This window comes from Oryx dammah, unplaced genomic scaffold, assembly GCF_014754425.2.
Source record: "Oryx dammah isolate SB20612 unplaced genomic scaffold, SCBI_Odam_1.1 HiC_scaffold_27, whole genome shotgun sequence".
NCBI classification, from domain to species: Eukaryota; Metazoa; Chordata; class Mammalia; order Artiodactyla; family Bovidae; genus Oryx; species Oryx dammah.
The window spans coordinates 131,126,359-131,151,006 of record NW_024070211.1 but is presented as its reverse complement, the minus strand read 5'-3'; the positions used below and the strand labels follow the sequence as shown (position 1 = coordinate 131,151,006).

At 38.9% G+C, this 24,648-nt stretch overlaps 1 protein-coding gene across 6 annotated transcripts in view; it reads left to right on the top strand.

Moving 5' to 3' along the window:
- Positions 1 to 22,966, top strand: part of IWS1 (interacts with SUPT6H, CTD assembly factor 1) — a 51,829-nt gene extending 28,863 nt beyond the window's left edge. For 3 of the 6 annotated variants that reach the window (XM_040227806.1, XM_040227808.1, XM_040227805.1), the window contains exons 6-16: positions 539 to 636; positions 2,019 to 2,169; positions 3,788 to 3,870; positions 4,876 to 5,005; positions 5,896 to 6,013; positions 7,729 to 7,840; positions 8,846 to 8,902; positions 13,503 to 13,614; positions 18,004 to 20,621; positions 21,448 to 21,487; positions 22,271 to 22,966. In XM_040227806.1, the coding sequence (XP_040083740.1) occupies positions 539 to 636; positions 2,019 to 2,169; positions 3,788 to 3,870; positions 4,876 to 5,005; positions 5,896 to 6,013; positions 7,729 to 7,840; positions 8,846 to 8,902; positions 13,503 to 13,614; positions 18,004 to 18,135 (993 nt within the window). In that variant the 3' untranslated portion in view covers positions 18,136 to 20,621; positions 21,448 to 21,487; positions 22,271 to 22,966. Of the gene's footprint in view, positions 1 to 538; positions 637 to 2,018; positions 2,170 to 3,787; positions 3,871 to 4,875; positions 5,006 to 5,895; positions 6,014 to 7,728; positions 7,855 to 8,845; positions 8,903 to 13,502; positions 13,615 to 14,110; positions 14,267 to 18,003; positions 20,622 to 21,447; positions 21,488 to 22,270 lie in introns of all 6 variants that reach the window. The other 3 variants (XM_040227809.1, XM_040227807.1, XM_040227810.1) reach the window with 2 other exon arrangements.
- The last annotated feature ends 1,682 nt before the right edge of the window (positions 22,967 to 24,648 follow it).

The window sequence follows — 24,648 nt, the reverse complement described above, 5'->3', positions numbered from 1 at the left end:
ACTACAGAGATGTCTTTTGTTTTTCTCAGTGCAGAGATTACTAATGTCAGTGCTTGATAACCTGCTCTAGTCCTGAGAAGGTGAGGAAACAGGTGCACTTGTGCTTTGCTGGAAGGAGAGTTAATGGTATAACCAATTTGCAGACAGTTTGCAGATATTTCTCAAGATTTCAACTACACATATCTAAATGTCAGTAGGGAAATATTTAAATTATGGCTGCAATTGTTTGATGAAATCAAACAAAACCTTAAAAACAAAGGTAGTTTGTACCAATATCAGTTTGACTCCAGATTCTTTTGTTAAATGTGAAATGTGCAAAACAGTATACCATACTCAGTGTGTATAATAAAAGAATGTAGTAAGTAAAAGTGCTTCTGTAAGCATAAGTGTTTCTGGAAGGAAACAAAACCAGTAACACTAATGGCTAGAGGGGAAGGGAGCTTTTTTGCTATATATCTTTTGGTATCCAAGAGCAAGCAGTTACATGGAAGAGTCTGTAATGAGGTTGTGATAACTGACTGACTTACCCTGCATTTAGGGTTTTAACCAAGAAGATTTGGAAGAAGAAAAAAGTGAAACACAGGTAAAAGAAGCAGAAGATTCAGATTCTGATGATAACATAAAGAGAGGAAAACAGTAAGTTTGTTTGTTTTTTTTTAATGGACTTTGTTAAAGAGAACTTTAAAATGAGATGAAGACTAACAAACTTTGTTTTTCTTATTTTGGTTCCTGATTAAGTGTAGGAAAGAATCTTCCATTTTTGTTCTCCCATCTACTTCTCTATATACAGTTACTATCTTAAAATTATTTGCACTTGTTATTTTTCTTTCATTTTCTCTGTGCTTAGCTATCTTTGTGGAGCTATTTGGTTGTCAGGCTTTTTTAATTCATATCTCAACTTACTTTTCAGTCTAAAAAGTAGCCCAATAAAAGTTTGTTGAGAAAGAGAAAGCTGATGTAGGAGCCCCGGAGGGGAAAGTTTTAGATACAGGATACTGCTTGATTGTATTTCACATACTTTTGTTGAGATGATAGGAATCTGTACAGAAAAATCTGGTGTCTTGAAAGGTGCCAAACATAGAAAGATTTATTAGTTACTGTTAGGGTTATAGAGATGATACTGTAAATAATAGTTTCCTTCTTAATTCCTAGTGACATGCAAAAATTAAGCTGAGAGAGTTTCCAGTACCTTTGGAAATTAAATTATATAAACCATATCATCTTACTTACTTGGTGGAGCATATTTGCTCCCTTCTTAAGTGTAAAGATTCAGGTGAACGCTTAAGATGACTTTTTGAGGCTCTTAGCAGATTTGTCGGAGAAGGCAATGGCACCCCACTCCAGTACTCTTGCCTGGAAAATCCCATGGACGGAGGAGCCTGGTAGGCTGTAATCTGTGGGATCTCAAAAAGTGGGACATGACTGAGCGACTTCACTTTCACTTTTCACTTTCATACATTGGAGAAGGAAATGGCAACCCACTCCAGTGTTCTTGCCTGGAGAATCCCAGGGACGGGGGAGCTGGTGGGCCCCCGTCTGTGGGGTTGCACAGAGTCGGATATGATTGAAGTGACTTAGCAGCAGCAGATTTGTACATTTCCATCTTTATCTCAGTCATACTATTTGAGAGAAGTACATATTATGTACTTCTTGTTACTAAGAAACAGCAGTTTTTTCCCTAGTTATTCCTATATAAGACAGAAGTATTTAGATGATTGAACACCACTCTTTCCCTCCCCCAAAAGGCAGTGCAGTTAAAACTGAACCATGGAGTGACAGATAAAACTTGAAATTTGAAATGTGTTTTATGTGTAACAGTTGGGATAGTAGAAAAATTGAGCATAAAATTTATGATCACTTATTGTGTTCTGTTAAAAACAATTTTAAAAGTACTTGTACTTAAAAAAGTAGCACTTCATTGAGTTAGAATTTTAAAAATTGGTGGTTCTTAACTCATAAAAGAAGATGTGTATTTAAAAGAGAATTTATATTTTACTTGCTTTTGTGTTACTGCTTAGCATGGACTTTCTGTCAGACTTTGAGATGATGTTACAGCGGAAAAAGAGCATGAGTGGCAAGCGCAGACGCAACCGCGATGGCGGCACTTTTATTAGTGATGCTGATGATGTTGTCAGCGCCATGATTGTCAAGATGAATGAAGCTGCTGAGGTGGGCCACTTCCGGCTTCATCCTTCTTTCTCTCCCATAAATGGTTGTATAGCCTGTTTTGTTTTTCGGCCACACCTTGTGGCTTGCAGGAGCTGAGTTCCCAACCAGAGATTGGACTCATGTCCTTGGCAGTGAAAGCACCAAGCCCAAGTCACTGGACCACCAGGGAATTCCTGCCTTTAAAAAAAAAAAGCTTAATTTACATTAAACATACTTAATTTTTTTATGATAAGTGTTTAATGTTCTAAATGTTAAACATGGAAATTCTTAGTAGTATTTTTTAGGGGGAAAAAAAATGAAGACTTGAATATTTAGTAAAATGAGCCTTTTTAGCTGAATTGGTTTGCCTTTTTCATAATATTTTGCTATTTTATTTATTTGGCCACACAGTATGTAATTCCTCAACCAGGGTTCAAAACTGGCACCCTCTGCATTGGAAGTATGGCATGTTAATATCTGGACTGCCAGGGAAGTCTCTGGTTTGCTGTTTTTATGGAGGAATGATTTTGCTCTCAGGTTTGGCTAGTTTACCACAAAGTGATGTTTCTTCACATACAAAAAAATTATAAACTTATGCCTAATAGGTTTTAAACTCACGTGTCATGCTTTTGCCTCTGATTAAGAGATTACATTTAATTCATTGCATTTTAAAATTGTGCTCAAATGTAAAAATTGGCCAAATACAATGATTGAAAACAAGTCCTGCTCTTGTAGAGGCACTTGCTGAGGTAGTTTGCCATGTGTATAGGATTTGTTCCAGAATAATTCAGGGGTGAAGGGGAAAGCAGCTAGAGAGATCAGTGAGCAAGATGGGCTGTGTGTGTTTAAAGTAGGAAAAAAAATACCCAAATACCAAAGACTAAAAGTTTTTAATAACATATTCTTTTTGTTACAAACCGCATAGCTAGAATATTATTCTTGATGATAAACTAAATTTTTCCATGTATAATTTTACATTGAATGAACTCTGAAAACCTGACATTTGTGCCAGTATTTTAAATTAAAATTGTTACTCTCAATTTGTAGTTGTTAAAACTAATCATTCTAACAATTTTGTGGGTTTTGGCCCTACAAAATGCCTATATTGTATGTAGTTCTTTCTTGTAGGAAAACCTCTAGTGTCTCAGAGAAATTGCCACTTTGTTATATTTAAAGCTTAGAATTATAGTGTTAATAATTTGCTATTAGTGATTGTTCTCTGACAAATATGGTATATTAACACATACATAGGGAATCTAGAAAGATGGTACTGATGAATCTATCTGCAGGGCAGCAGCTGAAACAGAGAATGGGCTCATGGGCATGAAGGGAAGGAGAGGGTGGGACGAATCGAGAGAGCAGCATTAAAACATAGACATCACCATGTGCAAGATGAGACAGCCAGTGGCAATCTGCTGTATTGCTCAGGGGGCTCAAATCCAGTGCTGTGTGACGGGGTGGGAGGAGGGAGGGGACACGTGTATATCTGTGGCTAATTGATGTTCATATATGGCAGAAACCAACACAGTGTTGTGAAGTAGTTTTCCTCCAATTAAAAATAAATTTTTTAAAAAAGTTTAAAAAAAAGCCATTGCTTTCTTTTTACTTTTTTTTTAGAAAAATCTTTTTCTTCCTATAGGAAGACAGACAGTTGAATAATCAAAAAAAACCAGCACTGAAAAAATTAACATTATTACCTACTGTGGTCATGCACCTTAAGAAGTAAGTGTTCTGTTTTCTTTAAAAAGTGCTTTCCTTTTAATGGAATGACATTCAAGCTATGTACTGGTGTTCTAGAGACATTAAAGAATGATCGCCTTCTATCAATTTACAGAAAAATAGTAATGAATAGAATTCCCTCAATTATTACGTTCTCACAGATTTTTCTTAAACTTTTATGCCTGATAAAAACAGAACAAATAGCAAGCTGATGTTAATGAAAGAAAACTTGGAAACTACTAATTTTGTTCTTTATACACTATACATTGGGTCTCTTTTCCCAGTATGATTGAGAGCAGAGCAAATCCTGGAAGACTACTTGGAGGATGTATTGAACAAGACTCCTGCGACCTGTTACGTCATGAATTTTATCTTTGTATTAGTATACCAATGAGCCAAACACATGGTCTAGGACTTTATACTAGAAAATTGCTACCTCTGTGCCAACAGAGAAAATTATCTGTGCTAGACTTCATATATATAATACCATGTTCTCTGTTAACATAATTGATCTGGTACATAAAATGGAATTTGAATAGTAATCCGTATTTCATTGTGATTTTTTTTCTGCTGGGAGAGTGGTGGTATTCCTGCCTGCAAAGAATAGCATAATTCTGGGTTCTCTATTACTTGAAACAGTTTGAGGGTCACTATTCTCCTAGCTTCAACATAAGTTTTTTAGGTGTGATAGTTGAAGCTCATTATGCTTGCTGTCTGCACCACTCATACCAACATTAGCCTACCCTCGTGTAAGTTGGTGTGTTTTGGGGGGTTGGCGGGTTACCATTAACAAACCATCTTCCTTTGCATATCGTGTCTGTTTCTTGAAAACAGGAACTAAATTTCATAGAGCTGTTGAAATCTATGAACAGGTGCTCAGTAAAAAAAATGCATAATTTTTTTAAGCAGTTTTTTGAAACATCACTAAATATATAAGAAAATCAAAGGAAGCGACAGTAGAACCAGCGTTTATAGCCTTGACCTTTTCCATTATTGTTATTGTTTTAGGCAAGACCTTAAAGAAACATTTATTGACAGTGGTGTGATGTCTGCCATCAAAGAATGGCTCTCCCCTCTACCAGATAGGAGCTTGCCAGCACTGAAGATTCGAGAAGAGCTGCTGAGGATTCTGCAAGAGGTGAGAGGCAGATAATCTGACTTGTTTGCTCTGGATTAATTATTTGACATGGCTTGTATTATCATAACCTCTGCATTTTACTGTGTATTTTTGTATTGTGTCTGCCATCGCCTATCAGAAGAATTGTACTCGGTATGTTTATCAGGAGCATACCAAGTAAAATGAACTTGAAAGGAAGGCCTTTGAAAACTTCTTGTGACTATGGTATTGAAGAGAAAAGATCTTGCAGTAGATCTTTTAGATTCTCTGGTCTATCTGAGAAGAGTAGTATGGTAGTGGGCGTGTTTTAGGGAGGCACTTGACATAGAGCAACAACTTCAGCCTCAGATGTGCCTTTAAATCTTGGTCTGGGCCACCTTATGTGGCTGTGACACCTTGGGCAAGCTGCTTAACTTCTGAAGGAATCCTGAGGAACCTGCTATGTACTAGGTGTTTTTTAAACGTAGAGGTTCATTTATTCCTCACAGCAAACCTGCAGGATAGGTGTATTATCTCCATTTTACAGATGAGGAAATTAAGACTCAGAGAAGTTAAATGACTTGTCCAAGGTCACAAAACTAGCAAGTGGCTATGGGTCCAGACATAGGTCTGTTTGGTTCAAAGACCTGAGAGGACCCTTGATTTGTTAAACTGCCAACCTCTGAGGTGCTTAGTTTACACTTTCTCACACTGTTAAGTTTTACTTCAACTCAGTGGTGGTACTGAACTCTGAACTCCTTATGGGAACACAGAGTATCTTTGTGTTCAATGACTATAGATACTGAAAATAGAACTTTTTTGTCATTTGTTCTGTTGTGAATGAACCAGGTGTTGCAGGCCCGCTAGAGTAGCTTGACAGGACTCCCAGCTTCTTAATGATTAATATGTGTGTATGTGTTTATGTTCCCCAGCTACCTAGTGTGAGCCAGGAGACCCTGAAGCATAGTGGGATTGGACGAGCAGTGATGTATCTCTATAAACACCCCAAGGAATCAAGGTCCAACAAGGACATGGCAGGGAAATTAATCAGTATGTACATTTTGCTTTTTGTTTCTTGTGTTCATGTTTATAGAGAGACATGTATATATATATATATATATATATATATATAAATTATATTTTCACTAGTATTCTTTTAAAATGAGTCTATGAAACAAAGTAGAAAAATTTTTGATACCTTCTTAGAGACACCAAGCTTTTTGTCCTTAGACTTAAAATGCTTCTCAGTATATTTAAGGATGCTATCGCAGTGTATAACAAATAAAATCATGCATTTTCTAATTATGGATCAAGAAAATGTAGAGAGAGGGAGATTAGAATATAGGCCCTAGAGTCAGTCATACCTGGGTTCCCGTTTCCCACCTGCCTTACTGCATATCCTTGGGCTAGTGATTTAAGCTCTAAATCACGTTTCCTCCTCTGTAAAACAGAGAACTGTGTGTTTAATTGAGGTTGTCGTAAAGATTAAACAAGATATATATAAAGCATGGTGCCTAGAATACAGTAAATCCTCAAGAAATGTTAGCTGCTGCTGCTGCTGCTGCTGCTGTTACTTTTTTATAATGATCTCCAAAGCCTTTTGTGTGTTATTAGTTAAGGATACCAGAGAAATCCCAAGAAGTCTTAACTGAAATTCATCTAATCAGTTGCTGTGTTGAACACCACCATGTGTATCTTCATCCCCCTCCTTAATTCTTCCCGTGTTTTGTGTTGGAAAGATTTTTAAACTTTAAGACTAGATTGAAGTAGTAACTACTTTTATATCTGAATTGGAAAAGGAAATGGCAACCCACTCCAGTACTCTTGCCTGAAAAATTCCTTGGATGGAGGAGCCTGATGGGCTACAGTCCATGGGGTCACAAAGAGTTGGACAGGACTGAGCGACTTCACTTTCACTTTGACTTTATATCTGAATACAGTGTATTTTAAGATTATCAAAAACTTTTAGAAGAAATTTAATTTTTTAAATAAACTAGAGGAGTATTACATCTTGTTATTAATCTGCAGTTTACTGCCTATTAAATAATAAGCTTTTGATGCTTTGATGCAGTGGTTTTCAGCCTTCTTTTTGCCCTAGGCAGAGGGAAGCAGTTCCTACTGAGACCCATGATGCACTACAAGTGATTCTGAATCCAGAGATAAGGAAGGCATGTCAGTTTTTAAAGAGATACAGACCCCCGAGACTCCTTGCTTCCTTCTTAGTCTGATGACACCTGTGTTCTGTCTGTAAAGGTCCTTTATTGTTTTGATAGTGTGTACCAGGGGAACCAGATCAGACAGCAGGAGGTGAGCGACTGGCGAGCAAACAAAACTTCATTTGTATTTTTGTGTTGACAGCTGCTCCCTATCACTTGCATTAGCACCTGAGCTCTACCTCCTGTCAGATCAGCAGTGGCATAAAGATTTAAGCCACTTTGACAACTAAGTAGTAAAGGAGCTTGTTTTTGATTAGAATAAGAACATAGAGAACTTCATGATTTTCTGTTTTCAGTATTTGTAAGCAATGTGATCAACAAGGCTTAATATCCAGAATATACAAACAGTTCATACTACTCAGTATTAAAAAAAAAATCAGAAAATGGGCAGAAGACTTAAATAGATATTTATCCTATAAATGGTTCTGAAATAATGGTGTCTTTAAGGAGAGAATATTCTGAATGCCTAGACTATGACATTCCCATAGGGTGTGAGTATTTCAAGAATGCCACTCTGTTGACTAAATAATTAATTTCCCTTTGTTGTAGATGAATGGTCTCGGCCTATATTTGGTCTTACCTCAAACTACAAAGGAATGACAAGAGAAGAAAGGGAGCAGAGAGACCTAGAACAGATGCCCCAAAGGCGAAGAATGAACAGGTATGAGGGAACAGGTATGAGTAAGTGAAGCAAATACTATTGCTCTGATAACTCAGGGTTTTTGTTGTTGTTTGGTAAATAAAGATGATTAAGAAACCCATAAGATGATAGGAGTTTGTCTTTCTGCTTGCTATCTCTTGTAGTTCATAATACCATTTAAGTTTAAATGTGGGTAGTGTCTAGTGACTAGACACTAGTCTGGTCTTATTCAAAGCCTCTGTTATTTTATTGCATACTACGGGGCTTCCTTGGTGGCTCAGAGGTTAAAGTGTCTGCCTCCAATGCAGGAAACCCGGGTTCGATCCCTGGGTCGGGAAGATCCCCTGGAGAAGGAAATGGCAACCCACTCCAGTATTATTGCCTGGAGAATCCCACGGACGGAGAAGCCTGGTAGGCTACAGTCCATGGGGTCGCAAAGAGTCGGACACGACTGAGTGACTTCACTTCAAACTAGTGAATTAGTTGGAGAAGGCAGTGGCACCCCACTCCAGTACTCTTGCCTGGAAAATCCCATGGGCGGAGGAGCCTGGTAGGCTGCAGTCCATGGGGTCGCTGAGAGTCAGACACTATTGACGTGACTTAGCAGTAGCAGTGACCAGTGAAGCTTGTCACCTGCTCCCCTCCCAGACTTTCCTGGTTGCATCTGGCCTCTGCCACCGTTTTGGAGGTTGCTTCTGTTGTTGCAGCCACTTACAGGAACAACTTTCTTAGTCCCATTTCCAGATTCTTAGGGGGTCTGGGGGTGGGGGGGTGGATATTACTGATTAAATTTGTATCCGTAAACTGGATACAGTTGCATCTAGCAGGATCATTACAGGTGAGTGAAACCTGATGTGCAAATGATGACTGAAATAAATAGGACTTTTATAAGATTAGAAATTACTTTTCTCTGATCGAATATAAAGGACCTAATTGTGATCTGAGTTTGATATTTCACTTTGCTCTTTTCCCCTTAATTGTAAAGTTCTAACATTCCTAATATCTCATCAATTGCTTTTCTCCCAGCACTGGTGGTCAGACACCCCGAAGAGATCTGGAAAAGGTGCTGACAGGAGAGGAAAAGTAAGATTTTTTTGTATTGATTTTCTTCTTACACGATATTGTAAATGTTCTTCTTGCTGCCTTAAGAAAAATAGCAAATTAAATAATGGTTCAGAGTGAGGGGGGATGATTTTTAGTGTAGTATTTATTGAATATCCGCACTGTATTGGTGCTCTGGCGGCTACAAGAAGATTGAAAAATAGTTTGAGTAAAGATTTTGTTGCCACCTGCTATATAATAAACTGTGTTAGGCCACAGAAATACAGAATCATATTAAAAGTAGTACATTCTCTCAAAGTGTTTAGAGGGATCAGAGGCAAAGGGGAGAGCTTAAGCAAAGATGTAGGGTAAGCATTCAAGGCCTATTTTAGGGATGGCTAGTAGCCAAAATCAGATTGATTGTATTCTTTGCAGCCAAAGATGGAGAAGCTCTATGCAGTCAGCAAAAACAAGATGGGAGCTGATTGTGGCTCAGAACATGAACTCCTTATTGCCAAATTCAGACTTAAATTGAAGAAAGTAGGGAAAACCACTAGATCATTCAGCTATGACCTAAATCAAATCCCTTACGATTATACAGTGGAAGTGACAGATAGATTCAAGGGATTAGATCTGATAGATGCAGAACTATGGACAGAGGTTTCTGACATTGTACAGGAGGCAGTGATCAAGACCATCCCAAGAAAAAGAAAGGCAAAATGGTTGTCTGAGGAGGCCTTACAAATAGCTGATCAAAGAAGAAAAGCTAAAGGCAAAGGAAAAAAGGAAAGATATACCCATTTGAATGCAGAGTTCCAAACAATAGCAAGGAGAGATAAGAAACCTTTCCTCAGTGATCAATGCAGAGAAATAGAGGAAAATAATGGAATGGGAAAGACTAGAGAAAATTAGAGATGTCAAGGGAAAATTTCATGCAAAGATGGGCTCGATAGAGGACAGAAATGGTATGGACCTAACAGAAGCAGAAGATATTAAGAAGAGGTGGCAAGAATACACAGAAGAACTATACAAAAAAGATCTTCATGACCCAGATAATCACGATGGTGTGATCACTGACTTAGAGCTGGACATCCTGGAATGTGAAGTCAAGTGGGCCTTAGGAAGCATCACTATGAACAAAGCTAGTGGAGGTGATGGAATTCCAGTGGAGCTATTTCAAATCCTAAAAGATGATGCTATGAAAGTGCTATACTCAATATGCCAGCAAGTTTAGAAAACTCAGCAGTGGCCACAGGACTGGAAAAGGTCAGTTTTCATTCCAATCCCAAAGAAAGGCAATGCCAAAGAATGTTCAAACTACTGCACAATTGCACTCATCTCACATACTAGCAAAGTAATGCCCAGAATTTTCCAAGCCAGGCTTCAACAGTAGGTGAACTATGAACTTCCAGATGTTCAAGCTAGATTTAGAAAAGGCAGAGGAACCAGAGATCAAATTGCCAACATCCACTGGATCATGGAAAAAGCAAGAGAGTTCCAGAAAAAATCTGCTTTATTGACTATGCCAAAGCCTTTGATTGTGTGGATCACACCAAACTGTGGAAAATTCTTCAAGAGATGAGAATACCAGACCACCTGACCTGCCTTCTGAGAAATCTGTATGCAGGTCAGGAAACAACAGTTAGAATTGGACATGGAACAACAGACTGGTTCCGAATAGGGAAAGGAGTACCTCAAGGCTACATATTGTCACCCTGCTCATGTAACTTATATGCAGAGTACCTCATGTGAAATGTTGGGCTGGATGAAGCACAAGCTGGAATCAAGATCACTGGGAGAAGTATCATTAACCTCAGATATGCAGATGATACCACCCTTATGGCAGAAAGCAAAGAACTAAAGAGCTTCTTGATGAAAGTGAAAGAGGAGAGTGAAAAAGTTGGCTTAAAGCTCAACATTCAATAAACTAAGATCATGGCATCTGGTCCCATCACTTCATGGCAAACAGATGGGGACACCATGGAAACAGGGAGAGACTTTATTTTCTTAGGCTCCAAAATCACTGCAGATGGTGACTGCAGCCACGAAATTAAAAGACACTTCCTCCTTGGAAGAAAAGCTATGACCAACCTAGACAGCATATTAAAAAACAGAGACATTACTTTGCCAACAAAGGTCCATCTAAAAATCCATGGTTTTTCCAGTAGTCATGAGTGGATGTGAGAGTTGGACTGTAAAGAAAGGTGAGCACCAAAGAATTGATGCTTTTGAACTGTGGTGTTGGAGAAGACTCTTGAGAGTCCTTTGGACTGCAGGGAGATCCAACCAGTCAATCCTAAAGGAAATCAGTCCTGAATATTCATTGGAAGGACTGATGCTAAAGCTGAAACTCCAATACTTTGGCCACCTGATGCGAAGGACTGACTCATTTGAAAAGACCCTGATGCTGGGAGAGATTGAGGGCAGGAGGAGAAGGGGACGACAGAGGCTGAGATGGTTGGATGGCATCACCAACTTGATGGGCATGAGTTTGAGTAAGCTCCAGCAGGTGGTGATGGACAGGGAAGCCTGGTGTGCTGCGGTCCATGGAGTCACAAACAGTCGGATACGACTGAGCAACTGAACTGAACTGAGTAGGCTGAAGTGATCGAGCACTAACTCTGGTGCCTGATGTGGTGGAAGATAAGGTTGGAAATGCAGATACTGACCAAACTCTGGAGTGCTTTAAATCAAGATGAGGGATGTTTACTTCTCTGGTTTCCTAGAAAGTTCTTTGAGCATGGATGTGAAGTTAAATTTGACTTGGAATGCACTGCTGGTGGCATGCTGTGGGATGGGTTGCAGGGTAGAAGAGCTGAAAGTAGTGATACAGGTCAACTGAAACTAATGGAGAAGCAGAAAGTTGAGGAGAATTTGCAGGCGCAAAACTGCCAGGAGTTGGTGACTTGGTGGCAAAGAGCTGGCTAGAGTTGAAGATACCAACCAGAATTTTAAACTTAACTAACTGAGATGATGGTGTTACCCTTCACTAGAGTGGAGAAAAGTTGATGTGAAGTCATAAGTGAGTTTTTTCTTGAACATATTAAATAGAAGGTGAATGAGATAGTCCTGTAAATATCCTGGGTCTAGAGCTGGAGTTTCAGCTAGAGACATTGATAGTTATCTCCCTAGAAAAGATGTTGAATCATGAAATTAACAGAGTGAAAAATAATCTGAATGGGGAATTCCCTGGTGGTCCAGTGGTTAGCACTGGGTGCTTTCACCACAGTGGCCCAGGTTCAGTCCCGGGTTGAGGAACTAAGATCTCGCAAGCTGCACAGTACAACAAAACAAAACAAAAAAAATGCATTAAAAAATAAACTGAATGCTTTGAAAAGGGGTGTAGCCACCAAAGGCCAGTGAGGAGCTGTGATCCTACATATTGGAAGAGAACCTAGAGAAGGACAAGGCTGCCCTGGAGGGGGCTGTGGCGGAGAGTAGACTTCAGAGGGGCTGTGCAGTGAATGCTGGCAATTACGCAGCACCCACATCACAAAAGGAAAACAGGAAATGAGTTGGAGGGAGCATGTGACATTTACTTGTGGATAGGTTTGCTGATAGTGGCTTCAGGGGGAAAGTAAGAGTTGTGGGAAATTTTCTAGTCAGTTGATCTGTTCACATATATGAAAGTTATAGAAGCTTGATATTTAAGAATAGAGCAAACCATACCAGGGAATAGAAACAGTTTAGAATCTTTTAGCCTTCTCTTCCACCCCCCACCCCAACATACCCACATATCCAACAATCTCCATATACCATATATAACAATCTCCATATACTAAAAGTTGAGTGATTCGAATTCCCAGACACTGAATAGACTTGACTTTTGAAGGATGGCAGTCTTACTTTAGCATGGTAGTTCTTAAATTTGTATGTGAAAGTTAGTGTATGTGACACCATTAAATGCTGGCAAGGATGCAGAAAAACTGGATCACTCATCCACTGCTGCAGGTAAAATGGTACAGCCACTCTGGAAAATAGTGTCGTGGTTTCTTATGAAGAAACACATACACAGAGACTAATGCGTGCGAGCAAAACTGGGGAGAATGTAAGTAAGAATTGAGTGACAGCACCATCACTATCCTGCTTGTGAGTGTGCTGTAGTGGTTTGCATGCTGTTTTTTGAGAGAGACACTGGATCTCTCTGTATCAATTCTTAAAACTTCATGTGAATCTATATCTCAGGTTTTTTTTTTTTTAACAAAACAGGAAACAGACCAAAAGATTACTGTATGAGTTGCATATGCACAACCATGTAAACCGCTTTATGGGCATACTCAGTTTGGGAGGTCATTTCAACTGCCTGACTTCTCATCTCACAAGTGAACACAAGCAACTCCGTTAGACCAGAGAAACTGAGATTCAGAGTCCTCATGGAGGAACCAGCCTTAGAAAGGAGAGAGGCACGATTATATCTGAAGCTGAGAAGAGGAGATAGGGAATCCTGCAGAGGAAGCTGGCTCTGTGGGGAAAGTTGCAGTTGATAGGGCAGTGTGAGTGGTGATGAAGCCATCTAAGACAGCAGGGCATGGGTGGGGTGACGTCAGGAGGGCAGAGGAGGTCTGACACAGATGTGCAGATGAGTGCCTGGGCCCAGCTGAGGCTGGCCACATAAGCAGCATGCTCTTCTTCCCATTCTCAGAGCTCTTAGACCTGGAGATCCTGGATTCTGCGCCCGGGCAAGGGTCCCCATGCCCTCGAACAAGGACTATGTTGTCAGGCCCAAGTGGAATGTGGAAATGGAATCATCCAGGGTAAGTCATCAGTCCAGGGACAGCAAGGTGGATCTGGAATGCAGATTACTGTCTATCTTTTACTTTATGTTTGAGAACCCTTAAGCAGCTCTTAAGGTTTATCTGATTTGAAGAGAGCTATTTTCTCTTTATCTAGCCAGTTTATCTGGTTATATTACTGGTTTGGTAATATTTCTGACCATTATTACTGGTGAGCATTATTTCAGACTTAAAGAAACATTATCAGTTGGGAAGTCTCTTCATGTTAACTCCTTTTGTTTCAACTGAAGCTTGAAGGCTAGAGTGTTTTGGTGTAGTCTTCTATTTTCTAGAACCCTGAGAAACAGAACTCGCCTGCTTTGCAGCCTACCCCTCCCTTCCTGTTGAGCTGTTGTCAGTCAGCCTGCTAGGAGGTGTTTAGGGGAGACACTGTCGCCATCACTGTAAACACTACTCGCTGATCCTCATTGCTGCTCAGTAATCTTTTTTTATTCTCCATTCAAACTACTCTTTCTAGCCTGGTATTCTTAAAAAGGGCCTAAGCCGATTGGAAAAGCATAAGCGGCGATTTGCAGAACAGAAGCGGCTCAGCCGAGTGCACCGTGCCGTCAAGTTCAGCATTGAAGGCAACAGGATGCCCCTGTAGCCTGGCCCTGCCAGAGCGTTATGGGAGGTATCCCTAGGGAAGCATGCTCTGTGCATGGGCTTGAGCAGCTAGAGCGGAAACAAGTGTGTGTGTGTGCTTTCCTAACCAGAAAAGGCCAAAACCACTTTTAGTCCTGACATAATGACTGTGACAGGCACCTAGTGACATTCTGGTCATCTTGAATATTTAGAAATTGATATGAGGTTCCCTTCCTTTATCAGTACCCCAGTACATAATTACCTCACTGATAGATATTTTGGTCTTTCTGCCTGGTACCCTTTTTATTAAAAAGGTTTTTGTCAGGGCCCAGATTCATAGTGTTTGGTCTGCCTTACAGGCATATAAGCTGGTTAGTAACATCTTGGTGGAAGGGAAGTGGCTTCCTGTTGTCAGTGGCTCAGTAACCTGCCTTTGAGGGCTCATTGCATAAATCCTGACACTGAATATTTAGGAGATAAATTTAATTAATATACATTTGGTCCATGGCCTGAAATGAAGACGACTTTGGAACATTCACAAAGCCAGACCCACTGACCCGCTGTGCTCCCAGGTCAGCAGCAGCACTTTGCTGCAGTGAACAGTTGAGAGTCAAGTGTGTTGCCTGCCTTTTGTGCCTCCTCTGTTAGACCTACTTGGGCAGCTGTTTCCACAGACACACTCACTTTCTTGCCGGTTCACTTTGCTGTCAAGCTACTGTGTAGTCCAAGCACAGTCTTATTCATTGAGAATAAATAAAGGGTAGAAGAGCACTGGTTCAGTGCTAAGAATTCCTTCATCTCTACTTCCTTCCCTTTTTTCTCCCCACTACTCCTCTTTTTGGTCACACCTTGTGGCTTGTGGGATCTCAGTTCTCTGACCAGGAATTGAACCCAGGCAGTGAAAACCTGAAGTCCTAACCAGAAGACCACCAGGAGTCTCCTCCTTCCCTTTTCTCCTCTATTTCTGTTTCCCTTGATATCCCTCCTTCCCCTCCCCACCACCCCTGTTTTTCTTTACCTTTACTATTCTCACTGTCTCTTCCTTTCTTTTATTCTTCTTTTTCATAATATATTTTCTTCCCCAGCACACTTATTTTAGAAAATCAAGATCTACAATAGGGCAGAGAAAAAAGTAATAAAAAGTTTAATGGCCAGTCTCTCTTGGAAGGGCACGTGCCTGTCTGCTGGTGTTGACAGTCTGGATCCCGCCTTCCCTGTAGGTGTTGGGGAGGGGGGAAGAGGTGGCCCAGCCTCCTGCTAGACTGAGACGTGACCAGCATGACGAGAGGGAAGTTCAGAGTTCTTTGTCCAGCATTCCCATCAAAATGGACTGTTACTTATCTTGGCCTGTCTGGCTTCTAGAGCTCTGTCCAAAAAATAATAATTAAGGCATGTTTTGGGAGCTGGTTTCGTAGCTAAGTTGGTAAAGGATCTGCCTGCAGTGCAAGCAACCTGGGTTCTATTCCTGGGTTGGGAAGATCCCCTGGAGAAGGAAATGACAACCCACTCCAGTGTTCTTGCCTGGAGAATCCCATGGACAGAGGAGCCTAGCGGGCTACTGTCCATGGGGTCGCAAGAGTCGAACACGACTGAGCAACTAAACCACAAGCCAGCACATCCCGTGTTGCATTGCAGTGATTGCCCTGCGCTGTCGCCCTGTTAAGATCCCTCACATGTTCCCTCCCGGCTCCCACACTGCAGACACTATGAGTGTCACTGGAGAACATGCTTCCTAAGAGGAAACTGCAGTGAATTAATGGCTTTCACATGAAACTCTTTTTGTTTTAAGTGTAATTCTTATTTTTGAAATTACATGAGTAAATATACTGTAGAATAAATCCCATTCCCCAAAATTCTGTTCTTCCTCCATGTAAAGCACCACTGTTAACAATTTTGATGTGTTAAATGTATTTTCAGTAATGTTTTAAACTTATTTTTTCCTGTTTATAATTGTAGAAAATTTTGAGATTATAAAAAGAAAAATCACTCACCACTCAAAAGCAATTTGACAAAAATTTTGCCTTGTTTCCTATTGATATTTTAATATAATTAAAATTATATAATTTTGATCACTTCCTCTCATTAAACCACCTTATATATTTATCATTTGTAATGGCTGCATAAGCTATCATGTAAAAATATATTAATAATTTGTTCATTGTTCTAAGGTTTCTGATATTTCACTTCTAAATAATTTAATAACCTGCACTACATTGTATGTTTATATGCTAATTTATTCCATGGAATGCTTTTAAAATAACATTAAAATGACAAAGCAGTGCATGTTTTTCTATAAATCTTTAAATACAAAAAGCACAAATAAACTTAGTGTCACTTACAATCCCACCACACCATATATTAACATTCTGGGTTATTTCTTTAATCCTTTATATATGTGTGCATAAACATATTACTGGTTTGGGGTTTCTTTTGTTGTGGTGGTAGAGTTTTAACTCTTAAGCAAAATTGTGATCATATTCTTTTATACCTTGTTAGGTTTGTGTTTTACTTAACATGGTAAAAATTCATTTGAGGAAACATTCTTCAGTGACTAAATATTGTATTATAATATAATTGTACCATATTTTTTAAAGCAAACCCATCTTGCTAATCTTTCAGGCTACTTTTGATTTTCACTGATAAAGTGGTGCAGTATACAGTTTACTGTCCTAGGTGGCATAGGGTTAAGTAATCAAGAGAGAAGCTACTGAATCTGACATGCTAGGCACTCAGTTTTGTGTGTTTTCAGACTTGGGGTAACCAGGCATTTGCCAGCTACAGGTCTTATGATCTATAGCAAGGGGTAGATCAGCGCAGCCTGGGCATGTCCCAGTTGCTGAGGTTAGAGGGCTCAAATTGTTACAGAAAGTGCTGGGAGTGGACAAGAAGTCCAGGCTGATGTGTAGAGCTGCTGGGAGTTGGGCAGTTGCCAGAGACCTGAGCCGGTAAGGCTTCCAGTGTGCACTGACTGCACATACTAAAAATCAGGGCACATTGTCTGAAAGGAAGTCAGATACTTGGGACTGTCCAGAAATCTGGGGTATGGCATAGGGTGATAGCGCTTTCTCGTCTGATAATGAATTTTTACACCCCCTCACAGTACTAGTGCCAAATACTAAAATTGATGTTAACATAATATTTGTAATTGGGATGTACATAGAAAACCTAGGATGGGTATCAGTGTAGCTCTTATTCAAGAGTGATTTTATTAGAGAGCCTTGCTTACATCTGAAGTAGAAGCTGAATCTAAAGGTGAGATAAGCCTAGGAGGGGTTCCCCAACTCAAAAGAACTTCACCACACTAGTACCAGCCCTGAAGTATCTCCTAGTCTCTACCTTATTTAGCATTCTTTGGATTAAGCTTCACAGGTAATTGAGTAGTAAATATCTGGGGAAAAGAACTAAAAGAACTCATTTCTTTTTAACTACTCAGCGTTCATGAAGATTGGGATTGCTGGCATTACTGTACCAAACAAGAAGAGTTTGCCCTGATCCAACATAAATGGCAGACCTTTTCAGCATTTCTTAAAGGTGTCAATTTCTTGGAAACCACACTTTTTTGAGACATAACAGTCTTTTAAAAATATAGAAGAAATTACCTAACAACAAATCTTTAACCATAAAAGGGTTGTTGCCCTGTTGTTCCTGAGGTCACCAAAGCTTACTCTGGTTATTCCAGAGCTGGGAACTCTTCAGTCTGCTGACTTTCAGATAAAAGAAGGTAAACGACAAAACTAAATATATGTGTTTCAGTAATTTGCTCTTTAATTTTTACCCCATTCTTAGTTTCAGGGGACCTCCAAGAAGGGTATCAGTCGACTGGATAAACAGATGAGAAAGTTCACAGACATCAGGAAAAAAAGCAGATCTGCACACGCAGTAAAAATCAGCATCGAGGGCAATAAGATGCCCTTGTGACTGCCTGGGAGGTTCCCCGTCGCTACTCTTCAGAAATGCGCAATGGACTCTTTGGAGAAAGATGATATTTTAAAAACTTTTTTAGTGTACCTGTAAATGATGCAGCTTGTATCAAACGTCATAGGATTCGCATTTCTCTCAGTTATATTTAAAACCATTTGTTGTGCACTTTGTACAGAAGAATACTAGTCATACTTCTATAAACTTTACACAATAAAATTCCATTCTGATTTTGGGGGGCTGTCTCTTCATTGTCTTCAAGGGTGCATTCTCTACCAGGGTGAAAATTGGTTCTTGGTGAGTGAAGGAAAATTGTAGCTGTTGCAGTGGTTTGACCCTTCAAAGTTCAACCTTCCAACTCTGGTATGGTTTGTCTGGCCTCCATCCTTGGTTCCTCACTGTGCGCCTCTTAAGACCCTTGGGATTTCCTGAGCACGAGGAATGTCTTTATATTGCTAATGAGGCAAGTCATGGTAGACCCCTGGGTAACTAGGATGGGGGCTGGTCACCAGAAAGGACCTACCACACAGAGGGTTGGAATTTTGGGCAGGCCCTGTGGTGGGTGGGTGGAGACCCTGGAGATTGACCTGACCTAGTTGTAATGCCCCATGTTGTAATCAGTCGTGCCCAAATAATGAAGCCTTAGTTAAAAACTCGGGCCACTGAGGCTCAGTGGCGCTTCCTGTGTTCGTCAGTGCACACGCTGATGTGCTGCAATGGCGATGTGCCTTGATTCCACAAAGGGTGCAGAAGCTCGGCCTTCCCTCCCAGACCTTAGCTCATCTTCCGTGTGTCTTCATCTGGTTGATCCTCATTTGAATCCTTTATAATAAAACTAATTATAAGGGCTTCTCTGGTGGCTCAGACGGTTAGAGCGTCTACCTACAATGCGGGAGACCTGGGGTTCCATCCCTGGGTCGGGAAGATCCCCTGGGGAAGGCAATGGCACCCCCACTCCAGTACTCTATCCTGGAAAATCCCATGGACGGAGGAGCCTGGTGGGCTACGGTCCATGCGGTTGCAAAGAGTCGGACGCGACTGAGCAACTTCACCTTCACCTTCAAATTCATTTTCTCTTTGGGGGAGCGGGGTCCTACAATTTGAGAAAAGATTAAGAAGTGCTATCTAAGAGGAAACAGGGACATAATTGGAAATCGCTATAACTGCTGATGAGCAGCCAGGCAGTTGAGACAGAGAATAGTATAACGTACAGCTGTATCGTTCTATTTTTGTGATACTTTAAAGTCATTTTTATAGTCTCTGCAGACTTATTTATGAGAAATCTCATTAATCAAGATGACTAAATCCAAGAATAAGTCATTGATTTTAATTATAGAAGTCTTATGTTACAAATTGGGGAAGGGTTATCTGACTGTTGATATTCAGAAACACATGAGATTGTTGGTAAAAGTCTTTGAACAACCAAAATGTGAAGTCTGTGCACTTAACAAAAGAATCGCTCAGGATCTCTTACCCTTATTTTCAATAAATTTAAAAGTACCAATGTGATCATTGTAAAAAGCAGGTAGGTAAAGATAGAGGTAATAACTAACCACTAGGTGGAGATGGAAGAACAGCTATTATCTGCAGCATCATTTTTGCATCATATTCTCAGAAACACTTGTGAGAAAAAGCACAGCCATCTACTGAAGCAGATGTTGATGACCTTGACCATTAAAAATTATAAACAAGAAAAGTAAAGTAGCACTTTAAAAAGACTTGAAAGCTATCCGTGCACCATTCTAGCATTTAAAGTGGTAAGTCCCAGTCACCTAAAACTTTCACGCATATAGGGTGAAAATTTGTGATGGTGCCAGGTATTAATGTGATAATCATACCTGAGAAATTTTAAATGTCAAAAAAAATAGTTTTCTGTATAAATGGCCATTGCTGCATGGTTTATTTTAGTCTCAAAACTGGCCAAGAATAGCCTCGTTTTTTTTTAATTGGAAATAGTTCCAATTTACAGTAGTGTTGCAAGAATGGTAAAAATAAATCCCATATACATTTCACCTGTGTACAGCAAGTGTGAACATTGTGCTACGCTTGCTTTCACAGAAGTGTGAGGTACTTACAGCTTGCCTCTTGATCCCCAAATACTTAAGCATATTTCTTTCCAAAACGAGGACCTTTAGTTTTTCCCAGTGTTGGTGGTGGCAGCTTTGACCACATGGATGGCAGTGATGCAGAATCATTTATTTATTCAGTTAACAAGTTTTAATTGTTAATTAATTTTAACGGGGAAATTGTGAATATGTAAAATACCCATAAATTTTGCCATCATAGAGGACAGTTTTTACGTATGCAGTTAGTGGCAATACAGCGTTCACTTTGTTGTGCCGCAATCACTACTTAGCATTTCCAGAAATCTCAGCTTGCAAAGCTGAAACTACCCTTTGGACAGTAACTCCTTTCTCCTCTCTCCCCTTAGCCTGGCAAGCACCATTCTACTTTGTCTCCAATTTTGGCTGCTCTAGGTATCTCATGTAAGTGGAATCATATTACCTTTTTTGACTTGATCACTTAGCTTACTGTTCTCAAGGTTCATCCATGTTGTACCATTCATTTTGAGGCTGAATGATAATCCGTTGTCTGTATATACCACCTTTTGTCAGTCCATTTTGTTGACAGACACTTGGTGGGTTGCTTCTACCTTTTGGCCATTGTGAATAACATGCTGCCATGAACACGGGTATACAAATACTTCTTTTGAGACCCTACTTTCAATTTCACGTATATACCCAGAAGTGGAAATGGTGGATCATACTGTAATTGTTTAATTTTTTGAAGAACTGCCATGCTGTTTTCCATAATGGCTATTTAACATTCTCACCAACAGGACCAATTTGTCTACATCCTCACCAACACTTATTTTCTGTTTTTTTTGATAGTAGCCATCCTAATAGATGTGAAATTGTATTATATTGTAGTTTTGATTTGTATTTCCCTAATAATTAGTGATACTGAACATTTGTATTCTTTTGGAGGCTTTGGATATCTTCTTTGAAGAAATGTCTGTTCAGATCCTTTGCCCATTTTAAAAGTAAGTTTTTCCTTGTTGAGTTGTCAGAGTTCTTTATGTATTCTGGATAACTTTATTAGATTTGTAATTTTTCCCCCCAACTTCTTGGGTTGCATTTTCACTGTTGTACCCTCTGACACATAATTGGTTTTAATTTTGGTGTAGTTCACTTTATTTGTTTCCTCTTTAACTGCCTGTTCTTCTGTGGTGTCCAACAAATAATTGTTGGATCCAATGTCCTGAAGCTTTTCTTACAGTTTTTTATTAAGAGTTTTCTCTCTTGTATTTAGGTCTTTGATCCATTTTGAGTTAACTTGCATTTGATTTAAGGTAAGCATATACCTTTTTTTTTTTTTTTGACGTGAATATCTAGTTTTTAAAATACCATTTGTTGGAAATATTGTCCTTTGCCATTGAATGATCTTGGTACCCTTGTCAACAATTATTTGACCGTGTATGTCTATTATGTCTTTTTCTGGACTCTTGTCAGTATACCTGTCTTTGTGCCAGTATACTGCTTTGACTACTGTAGCTTTGTATTAAAATTTTAAGTCAGAAAGTGTGGGTCCTTATACTTAATTATCTTTTGAGACTGTTTTGGCTATTTGGGAGTCATTTGAAATTTTGTTTGAATCTTAGAATGAACTATATTTTTCTGTAATAAACATCATTGGGATTTTGATAGGGATTGAATTGGTTTGGTAGATCACTTTGGGTAGTATTGACATCTTGGGAATCTTCCAACTTATGGACACATGACGCCTTCCTATATGTCATCTTCTGTAACTTCTTTCATCAGCTTTGTTTCCAGTGTAGTTTCCAGTGCACAAGTCTCTCTTTCACCTCCTTGGTTAACTTTAGTCCTAAGTATTTTATTCTTTTTGATGCAGTTGTAAATTGAATTGTTTCCTTAATTCCCTTTTAGGATTTTTCATTGTTAACATGTAGAAATACAACAGATTTTTACATATTTTATATCATTCAATTTTGCTAAATTTGTTAATTCTAACGTGTGTGGGTGTGGGGTATAGAATCTTTTGGCACATCTACATAGAAGATTATGTCTACCAATAGATTTTATTTCCAATTTGGTTAACTTTTTTTTTTCCTTAGGTAATTGCTCTGGCTAGGACTTCTAGTACTGTTTGATTAGAAGTCTCAAAAACAGGCATCCTGGGACTTCCCTGGTGGTCCAGTGGTTGAGAATCCTCCTGCAATGCAATGTGGGTTTGATCACTGATCAGGGAGCTAAGACCTCACATGCCACAGAGCAAGGAAGCCTGTGCACCACAAATAAATAGCCTGTGTACTACAACGAAAGATCCTGCATGCTGCCGCTAAGACCGGAAGCAGCCACATCAGTCAATCCAATAAATATTTTTTAAATGGGCATCCTTAATTCTTCCTGATCTTAGAGGAAGAGCTTTCAGTTTTTCACCACAGAGTATGATGTTATCTGTGGGCTTGTCATGTATTGCCTTTATTATGTTGTTATAGTTTCCTTCTGTTCAGTTTGTTAAATGTTTTTAATCATGAAGAGATGTTGAATTTTGTCGAACACTTTTTGTGCATCAATTAAGATGGTCATGTGGGTTTTACCCTTTGTTCTGTTAATGTGATGTATCACACTAATTGATATTTGTGTTTTGAACTATAAAGTACATAATTCTTTTATGTACTATTGAATTTTGTTGGCTAAGATTTTGTTGAGGATTTTTTTAAAAAACATTTACTAGGAAAAATACCATGATTTTGTTGCTGTCATTAACATTAGTCACAAGGTGATTAAAATTTGTGTTTACCTCTATATTAATCGAATACTGTCTTGTTTTAACTGTTGAAAGCATTGAACACCTGTGATAGCTCATGAACGTACTCTTGTTTATATTGTACACTGTAGCCATGCGATTCCTAGACGATGGCCTTGCTCTTCCTGCTCATTGATAGTTCTTCCCTAACAAAAAGCAACTGGTGTTTTAACTTTAAAGTTACCGTTATTTTTCTGGCTATGCTGGCAGTGTGGCCTAGTTCAACTGCTTAAATTGGTGTAATACACAGTGGTATTATAGGCGGCAAGAGAATTATCACAGCATGGTGACTGTTACCCGCCTCTACTGGTAGAATAAAGGGTTAATTAGCCAAATACCTGTAATGCAGACAATTCAGAATTTTAAGGGCAATCTCTGCTCTGTTTTAACATCCAATTTGACACAAGTTATTTTTGAAAATGTAATATATACAGTTTATCCATATATAAAGTTATCTCTTAACTAAAGTGAAAGTTGAGATAATTGTTTAGTATCTATATAACTTTTATTGCTAAGAGCTTTTTTTCTTAGTCAAAATACATTTTATAAAATAATTCAAAGACGCTGTCTTTTTAGCTTAATAAATTTTATTTTCCTAGACTGAAAATAAAAGGCTGTCAACTTAGGCAGAAATTCAGTTTAACAAACATTTATACTTAGATCATGATACTTAATAATATAGGGAATCTCAAAGTGTAGAAAGTATGAACCCAATTTCAGGAAGTTGATAACCTTGGAAATAATTAGAAATGATAATTTTACTCTAATGACAATCAGTAATAATTATCACTAATGATACTAATAGCATCAGAGATTTTTAACTTAACCTCACAGTCACCTGATACATAATCATCTTTGTCATAGCAATATTCAAAAAGTCATTCTGAAGAGGGCCTTCACTGGGTTACATGTGATTAATATCGGCTTATTAGGTTTATTTACTTTGTTATATGATTCTCCTGTGTAGAGGATGTTTCCACCTATCTTGTTCAATATCCCCATTTAATTGTAACAGTTCTTTTAAACATGTGACTCTTAAAGAATTGATATACTTCCTTAAGCTGAATTGTAACAAAGGTGGGGGGGTACGGAGGGGTGAATTACTACAATTAAAGGTTATTTTCAGATAGATTTTTTAATATTACAGTCTGAAGCAGTGTTTTTTTGTTTGTTTTCATTGAGATATAATTCACAGGCAGCATTCTCCTAGTTTCATATGTACAACATGATTCAGTCTTTATATTGTAAAATCACTGCAATAAGTCTAATTAATATCCATCACCATACGTAGTTCATATTTTTTTCTTGTGATGAGAACTTATAAAATTTACTCCCTTAGCAACTTTAAAATATGCAATCCAGTACTATTAACTACAGTTGGTGTGCTTGCTGTACATTACATCCCTATGACTTAATTACCCTGGAAATTTGTACCTTTTGATCCCCTTCACCCACTCCCACCCCTTGTTTGTTGAGAATTTTTGAATCTGTATACTTCCAGGATATTGGTCTGTAGTGTTTCTTGTCCTGTACAATCTTTCTCTGTTTTTGGCATCAAGATACTGCTGGCCTCAGAATTTGGAGTTTGGAGGTGTTCCCTCCCCTTGAGTTTCCTTTGGAGTAATTTGAGGAGAACCCATGTTAATTGTTTTCATGTCTGCTAGAGTTCACCAGTGACGCTGT